The sequence below is a fragment of the Bos grunniens genome, chromosome 2 (genome assembly GCF_055505025.1).
Source record: "Bos grunniens cultivar Pamir isolate PY7600 chromosome 2, Bosgru_T2T1.0, whole genome shotgun sequence".
Classification (NCBI taxonomy): Eukaryota; Metazoa; Chordata; class Mammalia; order Artiodactyla; family Bovidae; genus Bos; species Bos grunniens.
The window spans coordinates 12086756-12112958 of NC_141166.1; the positions used below are offsets into that span (position 1 = coordinate 12086756).

General features: G+C 41.9%; 1 protein-coding gene, 2 long non-coding RNA genes and 3 other non-coding genes across 36 annotated transcripts in view; 5 read left to right on the forward strand and 1 right to left on the reverse strand.

The window, feature by feature from the left end:
- Nucleotides 1–16438, forward strand: part of PHACTR4 (phosphatase and actin regulator 4) — a 113428-nt gene extending 96990 nt beyond the window's left edge. For all 30 annotated transcript variants that reach the window (XM_086331255.1, XM_086331261.1, XM_086331294.1 and 27 more), the window contains 5 exons: nt 6301–6356; nt 6797–6858; nt 8155–8292; nt 8893–8969; nt 14168–16438. In XM_086331255.1, coding sequence (XP_086187381.1) covers nt 6301–6356; nt 6797–6858; nt 8155–8292; nt 8893–8969; nt 14168–14183 — 349 coding nt within the window. In that variant the 3' untranslated portion in view covers nt 14184–16438. The remainder of the gene's footprint in view (nt 1–6300; nt 6357–6796; nt 6859–8154; nt 8293–8892; nt 8970–14167) is intronic.
- On the reverse strand, nt 151–21265 carry LOC147377519 (uncharacterized). Of its 2 annotated transcripts, XR_015138951.1 has the most exons (4): nt 21090–21224; nt 17546–17689; nt 17127–17177; nt 151–746 (listed from the first exon to the last, which is right to left on the reverse strand). It is a non-coding gene; the product is annotated as an uncharacterized LOC147377519 (long non-coding RNA). The 2 variants fall into 2 exon arrangements; XR_015138945.1 differs by lacking the exon at nt 17546–17689 and having other exon boundaries at nt 21090–21265.
- On the forward strand, nt 21168–24530 carry LOC147377520 (uncharacterized). Its single transcript, XR_015138933.1, has 4 exons — nt 21168–21351; nt 22137–22173; nt 23067–23103; nt 23970–24530. It is a non-coding gene; the product is annotated as an uncharacterized LOC147377520 (long non-coding RNA).
- LOC147377521 (small nucleolar RNA SNORA73 family) lies at nt 21826–22029 on the forward strand. Its single transcript, XR_015153705.1, has one exon. It is a non-coding gene; the product is annotated as a small nucleolar RNA SNORA73 family (small nucleolar RNA).
- On the forward strand, nt 22756–22959 carry LOC147377522 (small nucleolar RNA SNORA73 family). The gene has a single exon (XR_015153706.1). It is a non-coding gene; the product is annotated as a small nucleolar RNA SNORA73 family (small nucleolar RNA).
- LOC147377523 (small nucleolar RNA SNORA73 family) lies at nt 23689–23892 on the forward strand. The gene has a single exon (XR_015153704.1). It is a non-coding gene; the product is annotated as a small nucleolar RNA SNORA73 family (small nucleolar RNA).
- Nucleotides 24531–26203: the final 1673 nt, after the last annotated feature.

The window sequence follows — 26203 nt, forward strand, 5'->3', positions numbered from 1 at the left end:
TCTGAGTATTACCAGGAGGTCATCAAGATTAGGAATTAGTTAAAAATGGGGATTTTTTTCTTTTTAATTTTATTGAGATATATTTGGCATACAGCACTGTATAAGTTTAACATATAGAGCATAATGATTTGACTTACATACATCATAAAATGATTATCACAATAAGTTTAATGAAATCCATCATCTCCTATAGATACACAATAAAAGAAACAGGAAATATATTTTTTCCTTGTGATGAGAACTCTTAGGACTTACTCTCTTAATGACTTTGATATATATAACATAGATATTAATTATATTAATCACATTCTATATTACCTCCCTAGTATTTATTTTATAACTGAAAGTTTACACCTTTTGACCACCTTCATCCAGTTTCCTGTCTCCCACCCCCTGCCTCTGGTAACCACAAATCTGATCTCTTTTTCCATGAATTTATTTGGTTTTTGGAGTATAGTTGACCTACAATACTATGTTAGTTCCTGGTACACAGCATAGTGGTTTAATATTTCTATACATTGCAAAATGCTCACCACAATGAATCTAGTTACCATCTGTCTCGATACAAAGATATTACATTATTATTGACTATATTCCTGACACATTGTACATTTTATCCAAAAATGGCAATCTTTGATAATAGATTCCTTTTTGCTTTATTACACAGATAGTTGCTCATCATTGAGTATCTTTTCCCAGGTCATAATAGTCTTAGAAGAGCTTGTTGAACACTGGCCATGAATAGTCTGAAATTGAAATGCAGAAATATGAGAGATTAACATTTATAATAACAATTTACAATACCATAAAAAAAACCTTTAAATATTGTGGATAAACCTGATGAAAGATTATGTAAGACCTGTGCATTGTAAAATATAAAATAATGGTAAAGAAAGTAAAGAAAACCTAAATATATGGAGAGAAATAACATTTTCATGGATCACAAGTCTCAGTATTATCAAGACATCAGATTTAATGCAGTTCCAATCAAAATGCCCCTTAGTGGACTTTAACTGACAAACGGATTCTACAGTTGTCAGAAATATAAAGCAACTATGAAAAGAACAGGACTGGAGGACTAACACTGTCTTATTTTAAGACATATTATAAAGCTAAAGTTACCTAAACACTATGAAATTGACATAAAGGAGGATGAACAAAGAAATCAATGGAACAGAAGAGAGAGCCCAGGAAGAGACTCACTCATATAGAAGAATATGGTTTAGACAAAATTTTCTTAGATATGATCTCAAAGCATGATTCTTAAGAGAAAAACACTGATAAATTGCACTTCATCAAAATTTTTTGTTCTCTGAAAGATACTTTTTCCACATGCCTCAGGGGAATTAAGCCCGTGCGACACAGCTACGGAGCCCACAAACCCTAGAGCCCGTGCTCCAAACAAGAGAAGCCACAACACGAGAAGTCTGCACGCTGCAACTGGAGAGTAGTCCCCTCTCACCACAACTAGAGAAGCCCACGTGCAGCAACAAAGACCCAGCTCAGCCAAAAACAATAATTTTTAAAAAAATTTAGAAACAGAAATAAAGGTGGGGGAAGCAGAAGACTTTAAAAGACACATTATGAAAAAAGATACACAGATGACAAGAATAGGGAAAGATGTTCAACATCATTAATCATGTGTTGTTGTTTGGTCACCCAGTTGTGTCCGACTCTGTGACCCCATGGACTACAGCACACCAGGCTTCCCTGTCCTCTGCTATCTTCTGGACTTTGCTCAGACTCTCATCCATTGAGTCAGTGATGCCATCCAACCATCCCATCCTGTGTCAGCCCCTGCTCCTCCTGCCTTCAGTCTTTCCCAGCGTCAGGGTCTTTTCCAATGAGTCAGCTCTTCATATCAGGTGGCCAAAGTATTGGAGCTTCAGCTTTAGCATTACTCCTTCCAGTGAATATTCAGGAATATTCAGGAATATTGATTTCCTTTAGGATGGACTGGATTGATCTCCTTGCAGCTCAAGGGACTCTCAAGACTCCACTCCAGGGACCTCCCTGGTGGTCAGTCACTAAAATTCTATGCTCCCAGAGCAGGGGGCCTGGGTTTGATCCCTGGTCAGGGAACTAGATCTCAAATGCCACAATTAAGACCAAGTACAGCCAAATAAATGAAAATGCTAAAAAAAAAAAGTCTTCTACAGCACCACAGTTCAAAAGCATCAGTTCTTCAGTGCTCAGCCTTCTTTATGGTCCAGTTCTCACGTCGATATATGATTACTGGAAAAACCATAGCTTTGACTAGATGGATCTTTGTCAGCAACGTAATGTCTCTGCTTTTTAATATAGTCTCTAGGTTTCTCATAGATTTCCTTCCAAGGAGCAAGCATCTTTTAATTTCATGGCTGCAGTCACCGTCCACAGTGATTTTGGAGCCCAAGAAAATAATATCTGTCAATGTTTCCACTTTTTCCCCTTCTATTTGCCATGAAGTGATGGGACTAGATGCTTTGATCTTAGTTTTTTGAATGTTGAGTTTCAAACCAGCTTTTTCACTCTCCTCTTTCACCCTCATCAAGAGGCTGTTTAGTGCCTCTTCACCTTCTGCCATTAGAATCTTATCATCTGCATATCTGAAGTTGTTGGTATTTCTCCCAACAGTATTGATTCCAGCTTATGATTCATCAAGTCCAGCATTTCATATGATGTACTCTGCATGTAAGTTATATAAGCAGGGTGATAATATACAGCCTTAACGTACTTCTTTCCCAATTTTGAACCAGTCAGTTGTTCCATGTCTGGTTCTCTTGCTTTTTAACTCGCATACTGGTTTTTCAAGAGATAGGTAAGGTAGTCTGGTATTCCCATCTCTAAGAATTTTCCAGTTTGTTGTGATCCACACAAGTCAAAGGCTTTAGCCTAGTCAGTGAAGTAGAAAAGTGAGTGTCAGTCACTCAGTTGTGTTCGATTCTTTGCGACCCCATGGACTGTAGCCCGCCAGGCTCCTCTGTCCATGGGATTCTCTGGGCAAGAATACTGGAGTGGGTTGCCATTTTCTTTCCCAGGGGATCTTCCCGACCAGGGATTAAACCCGGGTCTCCTAGCATTTGAGGCAGAGTCTTTACCGTCTGAGCCACCAGGGAAGCCCCTGTGAAGAAGAAGTGGATGTTTTTCTGGAACTCCCTTGCTTTTTCTATGGTCCAACAAATGCTGCCAGTTTGAGCTCTGATTCTTCTGCCTTTTCTAAATCCCAGTTCACGTACTGCTGAAGCCTAGCATGAAGGATTTTGAGCATAATGTGAAATGGAAAGGAATGATGGAATACTACAGAGCAGTAAATACGAATGAACTACTAATAATGCCTTTGCTTATATGGATCTCAGTAATTATCCTGAGTGAAAAAAAACTAGACAAAAAGAGTGCATACTGTATGGTTTTATATAAAATTTTAGAAAATGGAAACTATACATAAAACAAGTCATTGTTTGCCTGGAGGCAGGGAGGTAGTGATTACAAAGGAAATGAGACTTTGTCAGGAAGGTCATAGTAGGTAGAATTGTACCTCCCAAAATGAATCCTAATCTCTGGTACGTATGGTACATACGTGCTGTGTTGTGTCCGACTCTTTACAACACCATGGACTGTAGCCCACCAGGCTCTCCTGTCCATGGGATTTTCCAAGCAAGAGTACTGGAGTGGGTTGCCATTTCATCCTCTAGAAGATCTTCCCAACCCAGAGATCAAACCCATGCCTCCCCTGACTCCTTCATTGCAGATGAATTCTTTACCACTGCACCGCCTGGAAAGATGGTACCTATGAATGTGACCTTATTTGGATAGGGGGTCTGTGTAGATATAATCAATTTAAGATGAAGTCATACTGGATTTTCTTGGGCTCCAAAATCACTGTGGATGGTGATTGCAGCCATGAAATTAAAAGATGCTTGCTCTTTGGAAGGAAAGCTATGACAAACCTAGACAGCACATTAAAAAGCAGAGACATCACTTTGCTGACAACAAAGTGTCCGTATAGTCAAAGCTATGGTTTTACCAGCAATCACTTACAAATATAAGAGTGCAACCATAAAGAAGGCTGAGCACTGAAGAATGGATGATTTTGAACTGTGGTGCTGGAGAAGACTCTTCAGAGTCTCTTGGGCTGCAAGATCAAACCAGGTCAATCCTATAGGAAATCAACCCTGAATATTCATTGGAAGGACTGACGCTGAAGCTGAAGCTCCAGTACATTGGTCATCTGACGCGAAGAGCCAACTCACAGGAAAAGACCCTGATGCTGGGAAAGATTGAAGGCCCGAGAAAGGGGCAACAGAGGATGAAATGGATAGATAGCATCACCAACTCAGTGGACATGAATCTGGGCAAACTCTGGGAAGAAAGTGAAATACAGCGGAGCCTGGCATGCTGCAGTCCATGGGGTTGCAAGCAGTTGGACATGACTTAGCGAGTGAAAAATAACGACATACTAGATTAGTTAGGGTAGGCTCTAGTCCAGTGACTGGTGTCCTCATAAGGGGAGGGAAATTGGGACGCAGAGACTCAGACACACATAGGGCGAATGCTAGGTGACTAAGGCAGAAACTAGGCTGACGCATCTAAAAGCCGAAGAACACAGAAGCCGGGAGAGAGGCAGGAACAAGTTCTCCCTCAGAAACTTCAGAAGGAACCAGCCTTACCAACGCCTGGATTCTGGACTCTGGCCTCCAGAACTGTGGGAGAATAAATATTTCCCTGGTAGCTCAGACGGTTAAGCGTCTGTGTACAATATGGGAGACCTGGGTTCGATCCCTGGGTCAGGAAGTTCCCTAGAGAAGGAAATGGCAATCCACTCCAGTACTATTGCCTGGAAAATCCCATGGACAGAGGAGCCTGGTAGGCTACAGTCCATGGGGTCGCAAAGAGTCGGACACGACTGAGCGATCTTCTTCATAAGCCATCCACTTTGTGGTAACTTGTTACAGCAGCCCTGGAAATCATTCCAAGGATGATGGATGTGTTCCTTCCCTTGATTGTAGTGATGATTTTACAGGTACATACATATGTCAGAATATCAAATCATGCAATTTATTGTATGTCATTTATACCTTAGTAAAGCTGTGGTGTTGTGTTTTTTAATGAATGTTGAAAAAAGATGGTCTTGTTCAGAGAGACAAGAAAAACTTTGAAATACATATAATTGTAAATTGTATATAAAATGGTCCTGGGAGTTTTCCATGCAACTAAAGAGTTACTAGCACATAATTAGATACTGTTGAGAATTATACATTAAGAGTAAGAATTGAGGAACTTTCTGTTTCTAGAAGTGACAAGTTTTCATTGGTGAATAACATCTCAGATCTGGGAATGAAATAAGAAACTTCATCAATATTTCCGAGAGGACCAAAATTGAAATCATAGGTTTTACAGAATATAACTCCAAAAGAGACAAGTTTAAATTCCAGTGGTTCCTAAACCACTGGTTTAAAAATCAAAAGAAAGACTTCCCTGGTGGACCAGTTGATCAGAATCTTCCTGCCAGTGCAGGGTACAGGGAATTCTAAGCCCATGGGCCACACCTACTGAGCCTTGCTTCCTAGAGCCCATACTCCCCAACAAGAGAAACCGCCGCAGTGAGAAGCCCCTGCCACCGCAGCTAGAGAAGGCCTGCCCGCAGCAATGAAGACCCAGCACAGGCAAAAACAAATAATAAAAAGTAGTGCTTCAAAATAAAAATTTAAAAAAGAGAGGGGCTTCCCTGGTGATCCAATGGTTAAGACTCCATGCTCCCAATGCAAGGGATACAGGTTCGAGCCCTGGTTGGGGACCTAAAATCCCACATGCTACAAGGCATGGCCAAAAAGTAAAAGTTTAAATAAATAAGTAAAATGAGGGGAATCAGAGTCATATGGGAAGCATTACAAATATTTATATATGTGTATGTACACACATACTCATAAAATCTCAGTCCTCAAAATCAGAATCTTTATTAATATCTTTGAGGATCTGTGTTAACCCATATGCTGAAGGAGCAGATCTGTTTGGGAGTCACAAAAGCAGTCCAAATGTTCATTTTACACATGAGTACACTCAGAGTCTAACTAAGCTTTTCTGTGGTGACAGAACTTGTTGGCACCAAAGCTAGTCTCCTGTTTGCTGGTATAGTCCCTTTTTACATTGTAATATATGTATTAACACTTTCAGTGTGAAAAATGTTTCATAAACAAAAACTGAAAATTTTTTGATTTCTTTCTAGTGTAGGGGCTAACATAAACTAAGACCAAAACAGATCTGTATAAACAGGGTTGGGTGACTTAACATAGACAAAACTCCTGTTCATCTCCTTTTTAGACGACTGAGTCAGAGACCAACACCGGAAGAACTAGAGCAACGGAACATACTACAACGTGAGTCCAGATGTGGGAACGAAGCTGTGTAGATTTTCTTTGTGTATTTCTGACTTTAATATACATAACAGAAAAGCATTTTTCAACAAGGGCCGAGCAGAGTATTCCAGCCAAGGAAGGAGTATTCTTAATTTTTCCCCCTGAAGGAACGTAGTTCCCCAAGCTTCCTTTACAGAAAATCATTAGGATATTGTTTTGTGTACTGGAATGCTCCAGAAAACTGTATTTTAATAGTCTCATAGTATCCTGCACCTACCTTGGGCATTTGGCCGACCCAGTGTTTGACTACACCAGTTGACAAGAAAATTGTCTTGAGCCCACAGTTAGTATTTATTCTGACTCGGAGCCTGTGAGAATTATCTGTGTGTAATCACTGAAAAGTTTGATATGCTGATTGCCATTCTGAAGTAATATTCTTTGTTTCTGACTATCAACTGTAGCTAAAAATGAAGCTGATCGTCAGGCAGAAAAACGAGAAATTAAACGTCGGCTCACTAGAAAGGTACGCTCCCCAGGTGTTCAGTCTCAGTCTGTGTCTGGTGTGTGAATGGCCTGTTTGACTGGAAAGAAATGAATTTGACTTGAATTGCCATAGGTTTCTGTGAAAACAGAACACATGATGAAAATATAGAAAACAATACAGCATTACAAGAACTTTTTTTTTTTTTTTTTAACTATTTAAAGAAAGCCTGGCACATGAAGGTGTTCAGTAAATATTTGCACACGTTTGACCTTTTCTTTAGTAGACCTGGAATTTTGGTATCAACTAAAACCTGCGGGAGTATGGACACAGTAACAGGAAGAGTGTGTAGTGCTTGTTTTTCCAAGGCAAACCTTATATTCTAATGAGAGAAACAACTGAATTGACCCTTAGTTACACCTGAAAAGTGTGAAAAACCAAGAACGATTTTCTCATTGGTCCCAAATCAGTTAGGGTAGAATCATTTCTGTTGCAGGCTTGTTTAGCCCTTAAACTCTGGGAGTAAGCCATTTTTCCTTTGCCTCCCTCATTATTAGTTGGTAATTACCTCCTGTAGATTCTTAGAATTGGTCTGCGTTCTGTAGATATTTTTTAAAATGTACGGGAATCCCCAGGAAAGCGAGGAAACTAGACATCTCCTCCTGATTTTTCCTACTTCTCCCCTTCCCCAGGACCAGACGAATTATCCTTGGTAGATTGCGGGTGGCTAAAGGCCATCACAGGATTTAAAGGCTTCAGATTGAGCAGGTTAACTCATTGTTCACCCTTAAATCTTAATTTGTTACAGAATCTGGTGTCTTGGGCATTACTCACATTGACAGGAAATTCACCCTTAATGTCCCTCATTAATAGATACTGCTTTCATATTCAGTGGATTCACCTTCTAGTGTCTTAGATGTGAATTTGTAGCCTGGACCCTTTTGCTGCCCAACATGTGGTCCACGGACCAGCAGCACTGGCATCACCTGGGATTTGTAAGAGCTACAGAATCTCAGGCCCCACTCCAAATCTGCTTAGTCAGAATCTACACTTTAACCATATCCCCAAATGGTTTGTATGCCTGTTAAAGTTTGAGAAGCACTGGTTATACTGGTTTAATAGCAATTCTTCGTTCTCAATCTTGGCTGTGCATCATGGAGTTAAACAAATTCCTGATACTCAGAATCTGAGGATGGACCCAGAGATCAGTTGTGTTTAAAGGTCCCAAGGTGATTCTGTTGTGCAGTGAAAGTTGAAGCTCTGGATTAAAGGCAGTTTGAATGCATGATTGATGCCTGACTCCTGGCATAGTGAACTGAGGGCCTCCATTTCTTTCAGCTCAGTCAAAGGCCAACTGTGGCTGAACTACTTGCCAGGAAGATTCTGAGGTTTAATGAATACGTGGAAGTGACAGATGCTCACGATTATGACCGGCGAGCTGACAAACCTTGGACCAAACTGACCCCTGCTGACAAGGTATCTGTCATTTGTCTGTCTCTCTTTATTTGAAGGACACAAGACATCAACTAGAACGGGGAACCATAAACAAAATTTCTACTTCTTGTATAATGTGAAATATCTAATTATGATACAAAATACCAAGAAGTACAAACTAAAACATGGACATCGTCACCAAAACTTACAGAAGAGAAAATCCCTGCTGTATTGCAGGGTACAAAAAGCTGCAAGGAAATAAAGCATATTTTTTAACGGGAGTTATGTTTCATTGGAGGGAGTTTGGGTGGTATATTTTAGTAATTACTCATATTTCACTTTAATAACAGGGAAAGCATTTTTACATGCTTGGGAAACTGTAAAAGCTACAGTCTCTCTTTTGAGCTCTTCAAGGGTTTTGATTTAACTGGAGATTTCAGGTTTATTATGAGACAGAGGTTGTCAGGAAGGCAATGTGCATCAGGCTCAGAGCCACACACAGAACTCTGTGTTCACCTGACTTCTTCCCTCTCTCTGGGTTGCCTGGTCAGAGTTAAGCACAGTAGAGATCAGATGACAAAGCACGCTGTTGCTGTTGTAGCAGACAGAAGATGCTGAAACATTTTTGTTTCTACTCTACAGGCTGCCATAAGGAAAGAATTAAATGAGTTTAAAAGCTCAGAGATGGAAGTTCATGAGGAGAGTAAACATTTTACACGGTAAGACCTAAATACTGGAAGCTAAGTAGAACTCCACCAAAAAGCAAACGAGGCAGAGTTGTTCAGCTTGAAAGGATTCTAAAGACATAGTTAAAAGAACAACACTCGGTGTCAACTGCACAAAGACTATATTAAGAGAAAGAGACGAGAACTAAGAGGCATAGTTCATGCCTTATGGAGTATGGCATTTTATGTATTTTATATCTTGTTACTTGCAGTAAACATACCAGGTGTGTTCATATCCCCATTTTATTAATGAGGAAATAAGACTCAAAAGGGTTAAGTAAGGTGGTTGACTTGCACAACCAGGATGTGGGAAAAGCAATGAATGACTAAAAGCAGTTGGGTGCTCTCTTTTCTGCACCTCACTGTCCCAGGTTATGGATACGGAATGGTTGCTAAGCTGGAAAGGAACCTGCCCCCTCTGGTTTCAGTCCTTTTTAGCACAGTTGATCTTACCAGTTTAGTGTATAAACATCATGGAAAAAGCCACAAAGCACCCAAGAAGCATTCTGATTTGGAATTACTGTTGTGATTAAGGCCCCAGCCCACACCTAAAGACTCAGGTAGCCACAAATGGAATCTGTAGAAGTATCTAGGTGACTCTCAAAACACTTATAAGAAGAGGCTAAATGAAAGAAGGTATGAAAAAAAAAGAAAGAAGGTATGATGACAATTACTGTTTGCTGTAAAAAGAAGGAACAAGCAAAGTTGGAAGACAAAATATTAAACATTTTTCAATAAAAATACAGAACAAATGGTTATTTTAACTACATAATTTTTTTGTACTGAACTGTGACAGAATTAGAGAAGGCAGCTTCTTTGAACAACAGTTGTGCCATTCAGGGCACTGTAATATGACCTCAATAACAAGCCGTACTTGTCAGTAAGGAGATTATAGTCTAAGCTGGGAAAAGATGTGTATACCACTCTGTACAGTCAATATGATAAATGCCTTAGCCATTCTGAGGGCTGAAACTGTCGGGTTTCATGTCCCACCTCCACCATTTCCTGCCTGTGTCAGTATTCAGTTCAGTTCTTCAGTCACTCAGTTGTGTCAGACGCTGCGACCCTGTAAACCTCAGCATGCCAGGCCTCCCTGTCCATCACCAGCTCCCGGAGTTCACCCAAACCCATGTCCATTCAGTTGGTGATGCCATCCAACCATCTCAACCTCTGTCATCCCCCTCTCCTCCTGCCCTCAATCTTTCCCAGCATCAGGGTCTTTTCAAATAAGTCAACTCTTTGCATCAGGTGGCCAAAGTATTGGAGTTTCAGCTTCAACATCAGTCCTACCAATGAACACCCAGGACTGATCTCCTTTAGATGGACTGGTTGGATCTCCTTGCAGTCCAAGGGACTCTCAAGAGTCTTCTCCAACACCACAGTTCAAAAGCATCAATTCTTCAGGGCTCAGCTTTCTTTATAGTCCAACTCTCACATGCATACATGACCACTGGAAAAACCATAGCCTTGACTAGACGGACCTTTGTTGGCAAAGTAATGTCTCTGCTTTTCAATATGCTGTCTAGGTTGAACATAACTTTCCTTCCAAGGAGTAAGCGTCTTTTAATTTCATGGCTGCAGTCACCATCTGCAGTGATTTTGCAGCCCCAAAACATAAAGTCAGCCACTGTTTCCACCGTTTCCCCATCTATTTGCCATGAAGTGATGGGACCAGACGCCATGATCTTCGTTTTCTGAATGTTGAGCTTTAAGCCAACTTTTTCACTCTCTTCTTTCACTTTCATCAAGAGGCTCTTTAGTTCTTTATTTTCTGCCAAAAGGGTGGTGTTATCTGCATATCTGAGGTTATTGATATTTCTCCTGGCAATCTTGATTCCAGCTTGTGCTTCTTCCAGCCCGGCGTTTTTCATGATGTATTCTGCATATAAGTTAAATAAGCAGGGTGACAATATACAACCTTGACGTACTCCTTTTCCTCTTTGGAACCAGTCTGTTGTTCCATGTCCAGTTCTAACTGTTGCTTCCTGACCTTCATACAGGTTTCTCAAGAGGCAGGTCAGGTGGTCTGGTATTCCTATCTCTTTCAGAATTTTCCACAGTTTATTGTGATCCACACAGTCAAAGGCTTTGGCATAGTCAATAAAGCAGAAGTAGATGTTTTTCTGGCTCTCTTTTGCTTTTTCAGTGATCGAGCGGATGTTGGCAATTTGATCTCTGGTCCTCTGCCTTTTCTTAAACCAGCTAGAACATCTGGAAGTTCACAGTTCACGTATTGCTGAAGCCTGGCTTGGGGAATTTTGAGCATTACTTTACTAGTGTGTGAGATGAGTGCAATTGTACTGTAGTTTGAGCATTCTTTGGCATTGGAATGAAAACTGACCTTTTCCAGTCCTGTGGCCACTGTTGAGTTTTCCAAATTGGCTGGCATATTGAGTGTAGCACTTTCACAGCATCATATTTCAGGATTTTAAATAGCTCACTGGAATTCCATCACCTCCACTAGCTTTGCTTGTAGTGATGCTTTCTAAGGCCCACTTGACTTCACATTCCAGGATGTCTGGCTCTAGGTGAATGATCACACCATCGTGATTATCTGGGTCGTGAAGATCTTTTTTGTACAGTTCTTCTGTGTATTCTTGCCATCTCTTCTTAATATCTTCTGCTTCTGTTAGATCCATACCATTTCTGTCCTTTATTGAGCCCATCTTTGCATGAAATGTTCCCTTGGTATCTCTGGTTTTCTTGAAGAGATCTCTAGTCTTTCCCATTCTATTGTTCTCTCTCTTTGCATTGATTGTTGAGGAAGGCTTTCTTATCTCTCCTTGCTATTCTTTGGAACTCTGCATTCAAATGGGTATATCTTTCCTTTTCTCCTTTGCTTTTCGCTTCTCTTCCTTTCACAGCTATTTGTAAGGCCTCCCCAGACAGCCATTTTCCTTTTTTGCATTTCTTTTCCTTGGGGATGGTCTTGATCCCTGTCTCCTGTACAGTGTCACGAACCTCTGTCCATAGTTCATCAGGCACTCTATCTATCAGATCTAGTCCCTTAAATCTGTTTCTCACTTCCACTGTATAATCATAAGGGATTTGGTTTAGGTCATACCTGAATGGTCTAGTGGTTTTCCTACTTTCTTCAATTTAAGTCTGAATTTGGCAATAAGGAGTTCATGATCTGAGCCACAGTCAGCTCCTGGTCTTGTTTTTGCTGACTGTATAGAGCTTCTCCATCTTTGGCTGCGAAGAATATAATCAATCTGATTTTGGTGTCGACCATCTGGTGATGTCCATGTGTAGAGTCTTCTCTTGTGTTGTTGGAAGAGGGTGTTTGCTATGACCAGTACGTTCTCTGGGCAGAACTCTATTAGCCTTTGCCCTGCTTCATTGTGTACTCCAAGGCCAAATTTGCCTGTTACTCCAGGTGTTTCTTGACTTCCTACTTTTGCATTTCAGTTCCCTATAGTGAAAAGGACATCTTTTTTGGGTGTTAGTTCTAGAAGGTCTTGTCAGTATTAGCTATTTTTAGTAGTAATAAAGTACCATAGTGAGCAACAGTACAAGAAAGTCATAAAGAAAATGATGTTTAGGCTACATCTTACATTATGTAAAATAATTTATTTGCACGAGAAGGAAGGAAGGGGACTTCCCTGGTGGTCCAGTTGTTAAGGATCCACCTGCCAATGTAGGGGATACAGGTTCGATCCCCGGTCTGGGAAGATTCTATGTTCTACCAGGGCAACCAAGCCTGGTGCCACAGCCACCAAGCCCAAGCTCTTAAAGCTTGTGTTCTGCAATAATAGAAGGCACTGCAGTGAGAAGCCCCCCGCTCACCACAACTAGAGAAAGCCCATGCACAGCAATGAAGTCGTAGCCCCACCATAAATGTTTTATTAAAAAGAAGGAAGGAAGGAAGATGGTAAGCAAACCTGCCAGCTGTAGTGGGACTTCGAGAGGCAGGAAAATGTGTGCTCTTTGTAACAGAACATGGAGCTGGAGCAGAGGACAGATGGGGGCAGCATGGTAAAGCTGAAACTAGCAAGATGGGTTACGGTCAGGTTCTGGAGAGCTTTGGCTCTTAGGTGAGGATGTTGGAACCTCTGGGGATCATGTATTTGCGAACAAACCCTGGTGGAAGTTTGGAAGGGGATTTGGAAGAATGAAGAGACCAGCAGCAAGGAGACCAGTTAGGAAGCAACTGAAATAGACTAAGCATGCTGCTAGTGCAAACCAGGGAAGATAAATTTGAAAGACATTTCATGCATAGAATCAACCAGAGTTGGCACTCTGTTGATTCCAGGGACAAATTAAAGGAAGTAATTGAAATGACTCTTTGATTTCTAACATGATTTTTGAGGACTGGTTAGTCTATAAGGAATTCAGTGAACAGTTTAGGACATTTATTCAGTAAATATTTATTCAGCACCCACTACATGATAGATACAGTGCTAGGTGCTTGGGATATAGCAGAGAATAAGGTAAAGTCCCTGTCCTTAAGGAGCTTTTGTTCTAAAAGAAGAAAACAGACAGTGAACAAACTAGAAAGTCAATTATATATGTTGAGCCTATGACACATTGAAGGGAGCTGCCTAGAAAACAGTTGGCTATTCAGCCTAGAGTCCAGGGAGGAAAAGAAGATATAAAGATTCAAATTTATGAGAAAAGATAGTGGTTCTTAAGGAGAAAAGTGCTTTATATTTAAATGATGGACGGAAGAAAATGAATCTGGAAAGCAGATTGAGGAAAAGCAATTGAAAAAGAAGGAAAACTAGGGAAAACATAGTGTTACAGAAGTCAAAAGAAGTTTCAAGAAGAAAAGAAGATGGTCAGGAGTATCAGATGCTACAGAAATGTCAGGTAGGGTTAGAGTGGAGGAGAGGCAGTTTTTTTTGTTTTTTGTTTTTCAATTAGAACATAGCATTTCTTTATTTTTAAGATAATACAGTTGACCTGTGAACAATGCAGAAGTTGGGGTGCCCACAACCCTCTAAGCAGTTCAGTTGAAAATCCACATATGATTTATAGCTGCCCTCCCTATATGTGGCTCCTCTGTATCCATGGTTCCATTTCCTATACATCCAATTCAATCATACAGTTCTGTGGTATTTACTACTGAAAAAAATGTACATAAAATTGGACTTGTGCAGTTGTTGGACCCTGTTGTTCAAGAGTCAACTGTCATAGCAAAGTAGTCTGCAACATCTGGTAACCTGGCTCTTTCTGATCATTTCTTTTAGCTACCACCGTCCGTGATGCTGAAGTTTGAGAGAGGATCTAACAACCCCCCAACACAGGGCTGCTTCAGTGTGCAGAGAGGCACGGAGGGAGCTTCAGCACTTCCCAGCACAGCCAGAATTGAGTCCTTTGGGCTACAGTTCTGGAGTGAACAGCACTTCGATGAATGTAGCATTTCACTGGAATGGATTCTCACGTGCTGCCTTGGGCAAAACTGAACACTTTGTCAGTGCTTTTGAACCTTGTAATGATGCAGCATACCTGAGGCGTCTTCCCTCACCAGCCTCAATGTTCTGGGTCACGTGCAGGTTCCAAGTTTTATTGGCTGAACCTCACCCACGATGACTGCCTGTGCTAAGGCACAGTTTGCACCATTGGCCTTACCAGCCCTGTCCTATTGTGAGACCCACCTGTATAGATGCTAAATTCTAGCCATCACATCCAGTTGGTGATGGGGGAAACCTGCTGGAGGCCCCCAACCTTCTAGGAAATGGGGCCCCCATCTTCAGGGAGAAGCCTTCATTTCCCACTGGCATGTCAGCTAAAAGCCCTGCACTGTACTTTTTGTAATACAGCAATACAGTCCTCTTCAGGCAACCCAGCCCGGGAGAAGCTCAGGATCTGACATGTTCTTCTTTTGGCACAAATTATTCTGATTTGTATTTTTTTAAAAAATTGTGAAGAAATGATGGGAGCTTAACAGTTTTCCTATCTGTTAAACAGTCTTGAGCTGCAACTAGATTCCAAGTTGGGAAAATGAGACAGCATATATGTTTTCTATATATAAAAACAAAACCAAAAAGGGCCTTTACATTAAGGCCAACTTGGCAGAAAACTGACTCATGGCTCAAGTTGTTTAGACTGTTGTATTTTTGTTGTACCAGATGATAACTCTAAATCATTCTAACCAACAGATGCATTCTCTCCCCTACAGCAGGAGCACTGCGGGAGCACTCGTGTGCTGTCAGCCCCCACGGTTCCAGCCAGAATCACTGCAAGGTCCTGGGGGTGTGGGGACTAGACAGAAAAAGGTCCTTGGAGAAGCAGGTGGGAGGGGCGCGACCATGACCCACCGCTCCTCTCTGTTCCTCAGGACTGGTCGCCCTCTCCTGCCGCGCTTCCTCTTAACTCCCAACACTGACCCTCCTGCTCACCCTGTCTGGCAGCTGCCACCTCACTCAGCCCTCCTCTTCCAAGCTGCAGCCAGCGCAGTTGGTGCCTGGGCATTGGCTCAGCCCCCACACCCTTTTATATGTGTAATATATATTAATATGATTTCCTGAAACACACGATTCAGTTGCTTTCTTTGAATTTTTGTTGAAAACCATATGCCTTACTATGTCCCTCTAATTCCTACCCATTCTAAGTGGAAGGGAAAAAAAGTTCCTATTAAACTTTATGAATGTGGCTTTTCCCCCTGAATGTTCAGAAAATCGTGGCTGTTTCATGGATTTCTTCTGACTTCTTCTGCCAGTCCTTGTCCTGTCTCTGCTCTTTCAGTAGATGTTTCTCTGTTCCTCCTTTTGCGTCCATGTAAGGTTTGCTGAAGAATCAGAATATCAGGTCAAAACAAGGCTAAAGTGACCTTAAAAGGTAGTAGCTTCTCTCTGTATGGGGAACAGGGAGGTGTTTGGATTTCTCGGTAACTGTCAAGTGCTTTATGGCTATGGAGATACACTGGGCTTACATCTCCTGCAGCTCCTTGACGTTTGGGATGACTGAGGGAAGATAAAGAGATGATTCTACAAAGTTGTTAGAGGTGTGTATATAAGGTGACCACACATGAAGCGTTAACTTCTAACCTTTCTATCTTGTTGGTTTGGAGACTACTTGGCTTTTGCCAGCATCCTCTGTGGCTTCAGATGACATTTTTCACACCCCATTCACTCCCTTCCTTTCCCTTAATGTGCCAAGCTTGAAACAGGATTTGATTTCCTGAGCTACTTGTTTGCTTCCTGTGTGCCACCAAGGAATCTAATTCATCTTTCATCTCACTCATGTTCTTTTGAAACAAGTTACTTTGGGAGTCAAGTCCTTTCAGGTGTTTATATAAATATATATATATATATAAAGTGGATTTTGTGTTCTCCTTCCATGTAAGTAACAATTCACAATCATAATGTAAAGAAGAAATAGAAGTCTGTTGTATTGTACTTCAAGATGCTTCCCTGATGTACAGAATCTCCTTGTAAAATAAATAATTGCATTGTATATCAGTCTTCCTATCAATATTAATTATTAATGTATTTTAGAATTAAAAAGAACAAATTATATTATTTTGGTATGTAGTATTTCTTTTTTATGTTCTACCTCATTCCAGAAGTTTTAAGGTAGGTTAAAAATGATTCCTCAGAGACTTCCCTGGCAGTCTAATGGTATAGACTTCCATGCTCCCATTGCAGGGGCACAGGTTTGATCCTGCTCAAGGAACTAAGATCCTGCATGCTGCACAGCACAGCTGAAAAGGGGGGGAGGGGAGGTCCCTAAAATATTGCTAGACATCCTAAATGAGAAGTAAATGAGGGAGAAAAGTTATAGTAAGAACATTAAACGCAGCCAGAGATGAAGGTCAGTAATGTTTGTGTCTGTCTGTATAAACTGTAGAAAATGAATAAGCTTCAGAGTTGAAAGCCAACTGTGAACCCCACACTGTGTACCTCTAGGTTTTATTAATCCCACCTAGTCTGGGAGGTAAGTAAAAATACACTCATTTAACCAGTGAAGAACTTCAGAGGTAAAGTTACCTCCCCCAAGTCAAAGCAAATTATATAATCATCCTTTATATATTCAAGGAAAACCAAGTGCATCCTGACCAATTGTCCCTAAAGGGACTTACTGTATATGGACCAGATATAATTAGGCCTTAGGCTGACATCACAAAAATAGGACAATTTGTAGCTCATGTATTCCACTCTGGCAAGCAGCCCAGTTTCAATCCAGATGGCCCCACCAATGACTCACCTTGTACTTTTCACTTCAGAGGCTGGTCTTGTTTAGCATACCACCCTTTACCTAGGGTTAAGAGAAACCATGAGTCAGAACTGCTTGAGTCATTGGGCTCCACCTGCTCCCATATCTTCCTTCTGCTAGCCCTCCAAAGAGATCTCAAACTGCCATTACCTTCTTGAGGTCATGTGTTGTCTCTAGAAGTGTTTGTGCAGCAGTTCACAACTCAATAAAAAATGAGGTTAACAACAACAACAAAAACATGCACCTCATGTGTGGACCTTACTCACTACCTCTACCGCCTACTTTATCAATTATCAGAATTAGAGATCGTAATATGTTCAGCATCCCAAATGTGAAACTTTGGTATTACTATGTTCGGCATTCCAAATCTGAAACTTTGGTATTACTATATTTGCAAGTTCCTCTCTTACCTTGCAGAATTCTCTACCCCAGAAATGTCTCAGTTCCTTTATCTCCTCTTGCCTTATTTACCACTCAAGTTGGGAGCCAGCACAATTTAACGGGACTTTATAACTTCCAATCCATCTTCCAATACTGCCACTAGAGTTACCGTTCTAAAAGGCAAAGACAGTCATAGCAATCCTTTTATTTCAAAACTTATTAGCCCCTAGGACTTCCCTGGTGGTCCAGTGGTTAAGATTCAGCCTGCCAGTGCAAGGGACATGGGTTCAATCCGTGGTCCAGGAAGATTCTGCCTACCTGGGAACAACTAAGCCTGTGTGCCACAACTACTGAAGCCTGAGCACCCTAGAACCTGTGCACCCCAACTAGGGAGTAGCCCCTGCTCACCCAAGTAGAGAAAGCCTGAGCCCAACAATGAAGACCCAGCACAGTCAAAAATTTTTTGTAAATTAAAAAAAACAACCTTACTGCCCCTTAGATACCTACAGGGTAAAATTTAAACTTTGCTTGGACTACAAGATATTTTGTATTCAGCTCTTGACTACTTCTCATGCTCATGAGAAGTCCAGGCAGTTCTTTTGATGTTCCTAATCAAGCTGACCCCTTACCCTTCCTGGGAGACCACAGACCCGCCAGTTCCTCAGCCAAGAATGCTGTCATCATTTGCACTTCACCCTTCTACTATTCTTCTACAACCTTCTGCTAGTCTTCTACTAAGAATCTGCCTGCAATGCAGGAGACCCTAGTTCAATTCCTAGGAAGGGAAGATCTGCTGGAAATGAGATAGGCTACCCACTCCAGTATTCTTGGGCTTCCCTTGTGGCTCAGCCGGTAAGTGAAGTGACGTGAAAACCACTTAGTCATGTCTGACTCTTTGCAACCTCATGGACTATACCATCCATGGAATTCTCCAGGCCAGAATACTGGAGTGGATAGCCTTTCCCTTCTTCAGGGGATCTTCCCAACCCAGGGATCAGACCCAGGTCTCTCGCATTGCAGGCAGATTCTTGAGCAGCTGAACCACAAGGGAAGCCCTCAGCTGGTAAAGAATGGCTCAGATGGTAAAGAATAGGCCTGCAATTCAGGAGACCTGGGTTCAGTCCCTGGGTCGGGAAGATTCCCCAGAGAAGGGAATGCCAACCCACTCCAGTATTCTTGCCTGGAGAATTCCATGGACAGAGGAGCCTGGCGGGCTACAGTCCATGAGGTCTCAAAGAGTTGAACATGACTGAGCGACTTAACACTTTCTTCTACTATTCCTTCAAGTTTTAGCTCAAATTTTAACTCCCCAGGAAAACCCTCTCAGCCTTTAGCCAATTTTTCAATTGCTCTATCCTCAGAATACCATATTTATGCCATACATCACTTATCAAGTAGTAAGATAATTTGCTGTCATGTCTGTTTCCTCCACTCTTGAGTTCTCAAGGACCGAAAAAGTAGTTCATCTCAATTTCCAGTGTCTAGCACAATGTCTAGCAAATTGTCATACTCACTATGGAAATATTGAATGAGTGATTGAAAGGCAACTGAATACTCATAATATCACCAGAAAAGTAGAATTATTTGTCTTTCTTTCTCTAAACTGCTAGTTCTCAAACCTTTTTGTTTCGTGACCCCTTCATAATTTACAACATTACTCAAAACCCCAAAGAACTGTTGTATCTGTAGGTGATACCTATTGATACTTACTGTACTAAAAACTGAGAAAATTTCAAAATATTTATGATACATTTCAAAATAATAATCCATTATATTAATTGATAATATATTTGTATTAAAAATAACTATTTTTAAAAATAGAGAAGAGTGGCACTGTTTTACAAAGTAATGCTCAAAATTCTCCAAGCTAAGCTTCAACAGTATGTGAACTTCCAGATGTTCAAGCTAGATTTAGAAAAGACAGACAAACCAGAAATCAAATAGCCAACATCCACTGAATTATAGAAAAAGCTAGAGAATTCCAGAAAAAAAAAAAAAAAACCATCCGCTTCGCTGACTACACTAAACCTTGTGTTGTGGATCACAACAAACTGTGGAAAATTCTTCTAGAGTGGGGTTCCCTGGTGGCTCAGCTGGTAAAGAATTCGCCTGCAATGTGGGAGACCTGGAATCGATCCCTGGGTTGGGAAGATCCCCTAGAAAGGAAAAGGCTACCCACTCCAGTATTCTGGCCTGGAGAATTCCATGAACTCTATAGCCCATGGGATCACAAAGAGTCGGACACGGCTGAGTGATTCTCACTCACTTAACCTGCCTCCTGAGAAATCTGTATGCGGGTCAAGAAAGCAACAGTTAGAACCAGACAGGGAACAACACACTGGTTCCAAATTGAGAAAGGAGTACGTCAAGGATGCATATTGTCATCCTGCTTCTTTAACTTAAATGCAGAGTACATCATAAGAAATGCCAGGCTGGATGAAGCACAAGCTGGAACCAAGATTGCCAGGAGAAATATCAGTAACCTCATATATGCATATGACACCACCCTTATAGCAGAAAGCAGAGGAACTAGAGCCTCTTGATGAAAGTGAAAGAGGAGAGTGAAAAAAGTTGGCTTAAAACTCGACATTGAAAAAACGAAGATCATGGCATCCAGTCCCATCACTTCATAGCAAACAGGTGGAAACAGTGACAGATTTTATTTTCTTGGGCTCCAAAATCAATGCGGATGGTGACTGCAGCCATGAAATTAAAAGATGCTTGCTCCTTGTAAGAAAAGCTATGACAAACATAGACGGCATATTAAAAAGCAGAGACATTACCTTGCGGACAAAGGCCCCTCCAGGCAAAGCTATGGTTTTTCCAGTAATCATGTATAGATGTGAGAGTTGGACCATAAAGAAAGCTGACCGCTGAAGAATTGATGCTTTTGGACTGTGGTGTTCCAGAAGACTCTAGCGAGTCCCTTGGACTGCAAGGAGATCAAATCTGTCAATCCTAAAGGAAATCAACCCTGAATATCCATTGGAAGGACTGATGCTGAAGATGAAGTTCCAATACTTTGGCCACCTGATGTGAAGAACTGACTCAATGGGAAAAGACCCTGATGCTGGGAAAGACTGAAGGCAGGAGGAGAAGGGGATGATAGAGGATGAGATGGTTGGATGGCATCATCGATGCGATGGACATAAAACTGAGTAAGCTCCGAGACTTCGTGATGGACAGGGAAGCCTGGTGTCCTGCAGTCCATGGGGTCGCAAAGAGTCGTACACGACTGAGCGACTGACCTACTACTACTAACTATACGCCTGCTGCTGCTAAGTCGCTTCAGTCATGTCCGACTCTGTGCGACCCCAGAGACGACAGCCCACCAGGCTCCCCCGTCCCTGGGATTCTCCAGGCAAGAACACTGGAGTGGGTTGCCATTTCTTTCTCCAATGCATGAAAGTGAAAAGTGAAAGTGAAGTCGCTCAGTCGTGTACGACTCGTAGCGACCCCATGGACTGCAGCCTACCAGGCTCCTCCGCCCATGGGATTTTCCAGGCAAGAGTACTGGAGTGGGGTGCCATTGCCTTCTCCAAACTATACGCCTAAACACTTAAAAACACGCACTGGCTGTAACCTGGATCCTCCTTCAAGGTACTGCGGGAAGACTCTAGTATCGCGAGATGCCGCTGAGCCAGATTAGGGGCGTTAACCGGCAATGGGTTCCCAGAACCCTTAGCGAAATTTTAATTCCCTAACTGCGCATGTCGCAGCGCAGGCGCAATAGACATTTCTTTACTGCCGCTGGCTCCAGGAGCTATAAATACCGATGCCTTTGCGTTCTGTGTTCTTTTTGGGAGAGACTCTCGTCGTGCTTTAGTGTTTCTAGGTGAGTGGGACCAACTGCCTGCTTCGTGGGCGCTTCATCTGATATGGGGTCGGTCTGCCTTTTCTGTGGGAACCGTACTATTTAGAATGATTCCGAGTCTTCGGCGTTCGTGCCAACTACAGCTACTCGCAAAAAATGGGGTGGGGTGGGTCGGAGAGGCCTCGCACGCCTCGGTTCTTGGCGGTAGCTAAGGACTGCTGGCGACGGAACTCGAGGACCTGCAGGACTGCCGTCCTCCTTAAGTGCGCGCGGCGCCGTCATTTCCTAATGCGCCATTATGCCGCCTCCTGGCGTGTTAGCGTCTTCACTAGAGTTGCAGACAGCTCATTTTGTTTGATTCACTGATTTAGAAACGGCTCAGCTGCCACTTATTTTTTCTTTGGGGGTAATGTTTAATTTTGTATGATAGACTTACTGGTCCTTAACTGTATAATCGCCTTAACTGTTTGTATTTGCTACGTAGAAGTATTTAGACCAACGTGGATACCCCGGGAGGTCACTCTCCCCGGGCTCTGTCCAGGTGGCGAACGGGAGCATAGGGTTCTGCCCGGTGACGTACAGTCCCTTTCCACAACGTTGGAGATGAAGCCGGGCCTTGAGTCTGCGCCTGCATATTCCTACGTCTTCTCAGAGTCCTGTGCACAATGACTGAGGAGAAAAACCATGCAGGAAACAGCTCTGTAGAGCAATCTGTCTGGATCTGGGTTGCTCCGAAGTGAATTTTTTTTTAATTGTTTTAACCTGTTTTGCTGTGCAGTTGGGTTAAGGTTTTCCCTCTTTTGCAGCATTTTGTTTGGGATTCCAAATACAACTGGATTTGAGGTGAGTAGATCTAGGAATTGCTTTTGGCCTGTCGGTGTTTGCTAATTTTGTTCCACGAAATTGATTTTCACGTCTTTATTATTCGTGATAGAGAAGATTTTTATATTGCAAAAGGACTAATTTTGACAAAGTGATTAAACCAAAGTTCGCAAAGTTTTCATGCGTGAGCTGTGTGTGTAATGTGTGTATCTGCTCAGTCCGGGAGAACTCAGGATTCAGGTCTATGATATTAGAAGTGAAATTGGGCATATGCTCCAGCATACTTGTGAAAGTAACTAATAGATAAAGCATAAAATAGTCAATAGCTAACAAGAACTTGGAGTTTGTGAGAAGCAGTTTATAATCCTATGGACTTTGACATGGTTCAAGTATAGGTGTGAAGGGATGGAGATAAAGGGAAATGTAATCTCTAAAATAGTAGTACATTAAGTCTGCTACATACCAACCTTTCTGTGAGAAGCGTTGTAGACTTATTACATGGCATTACAATAATAACCAATTCCATGGTACTGTATAGCCCATTGTGTTAGCTGAGTGCCTAGGCTAAACTTTGGTTTCGTATTCTGATACTGTTCAGATATCCCAACGTGGATACCCCGGGAGGTCACTCTCCCCGGGCTCTGTCCAGGTGGCGAACGGGAGCGTAGGGCTCTGCCCGGTGACGTACAGTCCCTTTCCACAACGTTGGAGATGAAGCCGGGCCTTGAGTCTGCGCCTGCATATTCCTACGTCTTCTCAGAGTCCTGTGCACAATGACTGAGGAGAAAAACCATGCAGGAAACAGCTCTGTAGAGCAATCTGTCTGGATCTGGGTTGCTCCGAAGTGAATTTTTTTTTAATTGTTTTAACCTGTTTTGCTGTGCAGTTGGGTTAAGGTTTTCCTTCTTTTGCAGCATTTTGTTTGGGATTCCAAATACAACTGGATTTGAGGTGAGTAGATCTAGGAATTGCTTTTGGCCTGTCGGTGTTTGCTAATTTTGTTCCACGAAATTGATTTTCACGTCTTTAATATTCGTGATAGAGAAGATTTTTATATTGCAAAAGGACTAATTTTGACAAAGTGATTAAACCAAAGTTCACAAGTTTTCATGCGTGAGCTGTGTGTGTAATGTGTGTATCTGCTCAGTCCGGGAGAACTCAGGATTCAGGTCTATGATATTAGAAGTGAAATTGGGCATATGCTCCAGCATACTTGTGAAAGTAACTAATAGATAAAGCATAAAATAGTCAATAGCTAACAAGAACTTGGAGTTTGTGAGAAGCAATTTAAAATCCTATGGACTTTGACATGGTTCAAGTATAGGTGTGAAGGGATGAAGATAAAGGGAAATGTAATGTAATCTCTAAAATAGTGGTACATTAAGTCTGCTACATACCAACCTTTCTGTGAGAAGTGTTGTAGACTTATTACATGGCATTACAATAATAACCAGTTTCATGGTACTGTATGGCCCATTGTGTTAGCTGAGTGCCTAGGCTAACTTTGGTTTCGTATTCTGATACTGTTCAGATATCCCAACGTGGATACCCCGGGAGGTCACTCTCCCCGGGCTCTGTCCAGGTGGCGAACTGGAGCGTAGGGCTCTGCTCAGTGACGTACAGTCCCTTTCCACAACGTTGGAGATGAAGCCGGGCCTTGAGTCTGCGCCTGCATATTCCTACAGCTTCTCAGAGTCCTCTGGACAATGACTGAGGAGACAAACCATGCAGGAAACATCTAGTATACAAAAATTTTAACGGGGAACTAAGATTGTATAAATAAATCTAATCCTTTTTTCTTGTAATGTCATTTTCAGGAGAGAAGAGGAGCCTCACCGACTTCGCAGTTAGCAATGCTTTGGAGTCTTTCTTTGACAGGGAAATTAGTAAAGTAAAAATTAACTCCAGGCAAAACTACTGGAGTGGAACCCATTCCTTTCTCCATGGGGATCTTCCTGACCCAGGGATTGAACCTAAATCCTACTGCATTGCAGGTAGATTCTTTACATTCTGAAACACCAAGTAAAATGAGTAATACATTCATTGAAGATAGGCCTGGGAGATTTGGAAGTGTATAGATACAATATTTAACCCCTGGAACTACACCTTAAAACCCATGAGTTCTACTGTTCTGAAATTTATAAGACATGCCAGAGACTATATGGGCAGGTCTTAGAGTATAGTGACCTGGAAGGCTCAAAAGACCTTTCAGGTTTCCTATCTGGTGAAAACTTGATGTAATGACACTAAGATATTGACCTCTTTATCTATCACTCTTAAAAGTGGAAAGTAGGTGCCCATGAGAATCAGCATGTCTTAAAGAAATCCATCAATTTCTAATGTAATCGTGAACTTTAATAAAGATGACTATATGTGTATTTGTGTGGTCTTTTGGGGGTTTTGTTATGTTTTTGTCACATCGTTTTGCTGGTAGAATCTTAGTCCTTAACTAAGGATCAAACCCAGATTCCCTGCAGTGAAAGCAGCCAGGGAATTATATGAGTGTTCTGTCAGTCCTGGTAGGTTTTGCTGTAGCTTGAAGGTCTTAAGCTCTTGTGTTAAATATTGGCATTTGTGTATGACTACTATTGGGAAATGCATTCATTGTTCAGTCACCAAGTCCTGTCCAGTTCTTTAGGACCCCCATGGACTGCAGGCTTCCTCTGTCCTCCCAGAGTTTGCTCAAACTTAGGTCCATTGTGTCAGTGATGCTATCTAACCATCTGATCCTCTGCCTTCAGTCTTTGCCGGCCACAGGGTTTTTTTCCATCTGGCTTCTGTATTGAAGCTTCAGCATCAGTCTTTCAAATGAATATTCAGGGTTGATAACCTGTAACATGTAACCTGTCTGGTTTGATCTTGCTGGCCAAGGGACTCTCCATCTCATCTGCAGCACCACAGTTTGAAGGCATCAGCCTTTTTTATGGTTTACGTGAAAACTGGAAAAACTGGCTTTGACAATGTGGACCTCGTTAAAAGCTTGAGTTGGTCTTTTTTTTTTTTTTTACTGGGTTGAGAATTCAAAGGTGGTGGTCTGTCACTAAGTTGTGGACTCTTCACTACCCCATGGACAGTAGCTTGCCGGGCCCCTCAGCCCATGGAGTTTTCCAGGCAGGAAAACAGGTTGCCATTTCCTCTTGCAGTTAACCCAGGGATAGAACCCATGTCTCTTGTGTCTCCTACATTGGCAAGCAGATTCTTTACCACTACGCCACCTGGGAAGTGCACAGTGTTTAAGGTAACCTGTCTTAAGTGTTACAGATTTATACTTTTCTAAACTTACAGGTATTGAGAGGTCATAGTCTGCTCCTTTATCAAACGGGTGTGCTTGAGTCACAATAGAACTTTGTCAAGCCCTTTTACAGGCTGCAGCATTATGGGAAAGTCATGAGACCCTGAAGAATGGGGACTATTGGGGAGCCATCTAGAAGGTAGAGTCTAGATCTTCAGTGCGGCCATAAATGGAATTTTACAAGCTGAAGGGGTGAAATACCTTGTTTGGAAGCCATTGGAGTTAAATATAAGAATTTTTTAACTTGGGCTGTGGCACAAACAAAAATGTTCAGATTCAATGCAAAGAGGGTAAAAGAATAGCTCCTGTCTGGGACTGCCTCCCTAGGTTCCTCTGTCCCCCCCTGTCTTCCATTGGCTCAAGTTCTTGTCCGTTGAGTTGGTGATGCTGTCTAACCAACTCCTCAGCCTGTTGGGTGCTTTATGGCTAGCTATACGAGTCACTACCTAAACAAGTAGCAACACTTGTGCCTGAATTCAGATTCAAAGTACTTGGCAACCCCAGGGGTGGGTATTAATCTGACTGCTTTTATGGAGAAACCCAGGAAGAGAAAAATAATTGCCCAGATCTACAACTAGGAAGTAGACTGGTCCTCTATTTGTATCCCCAGGGTTGGCTCTCTGTCCAGATCACATTTTGGCCTCAGTTCAATTCAGTCGCTCAGTTGTTTCTGACTCTTTGTGACCCCATGAATTGCAGCATGCCAGGCTTCCCTGTCCATCACCAACACCCAGAGTTCACTCAAACTCATGTCCATCG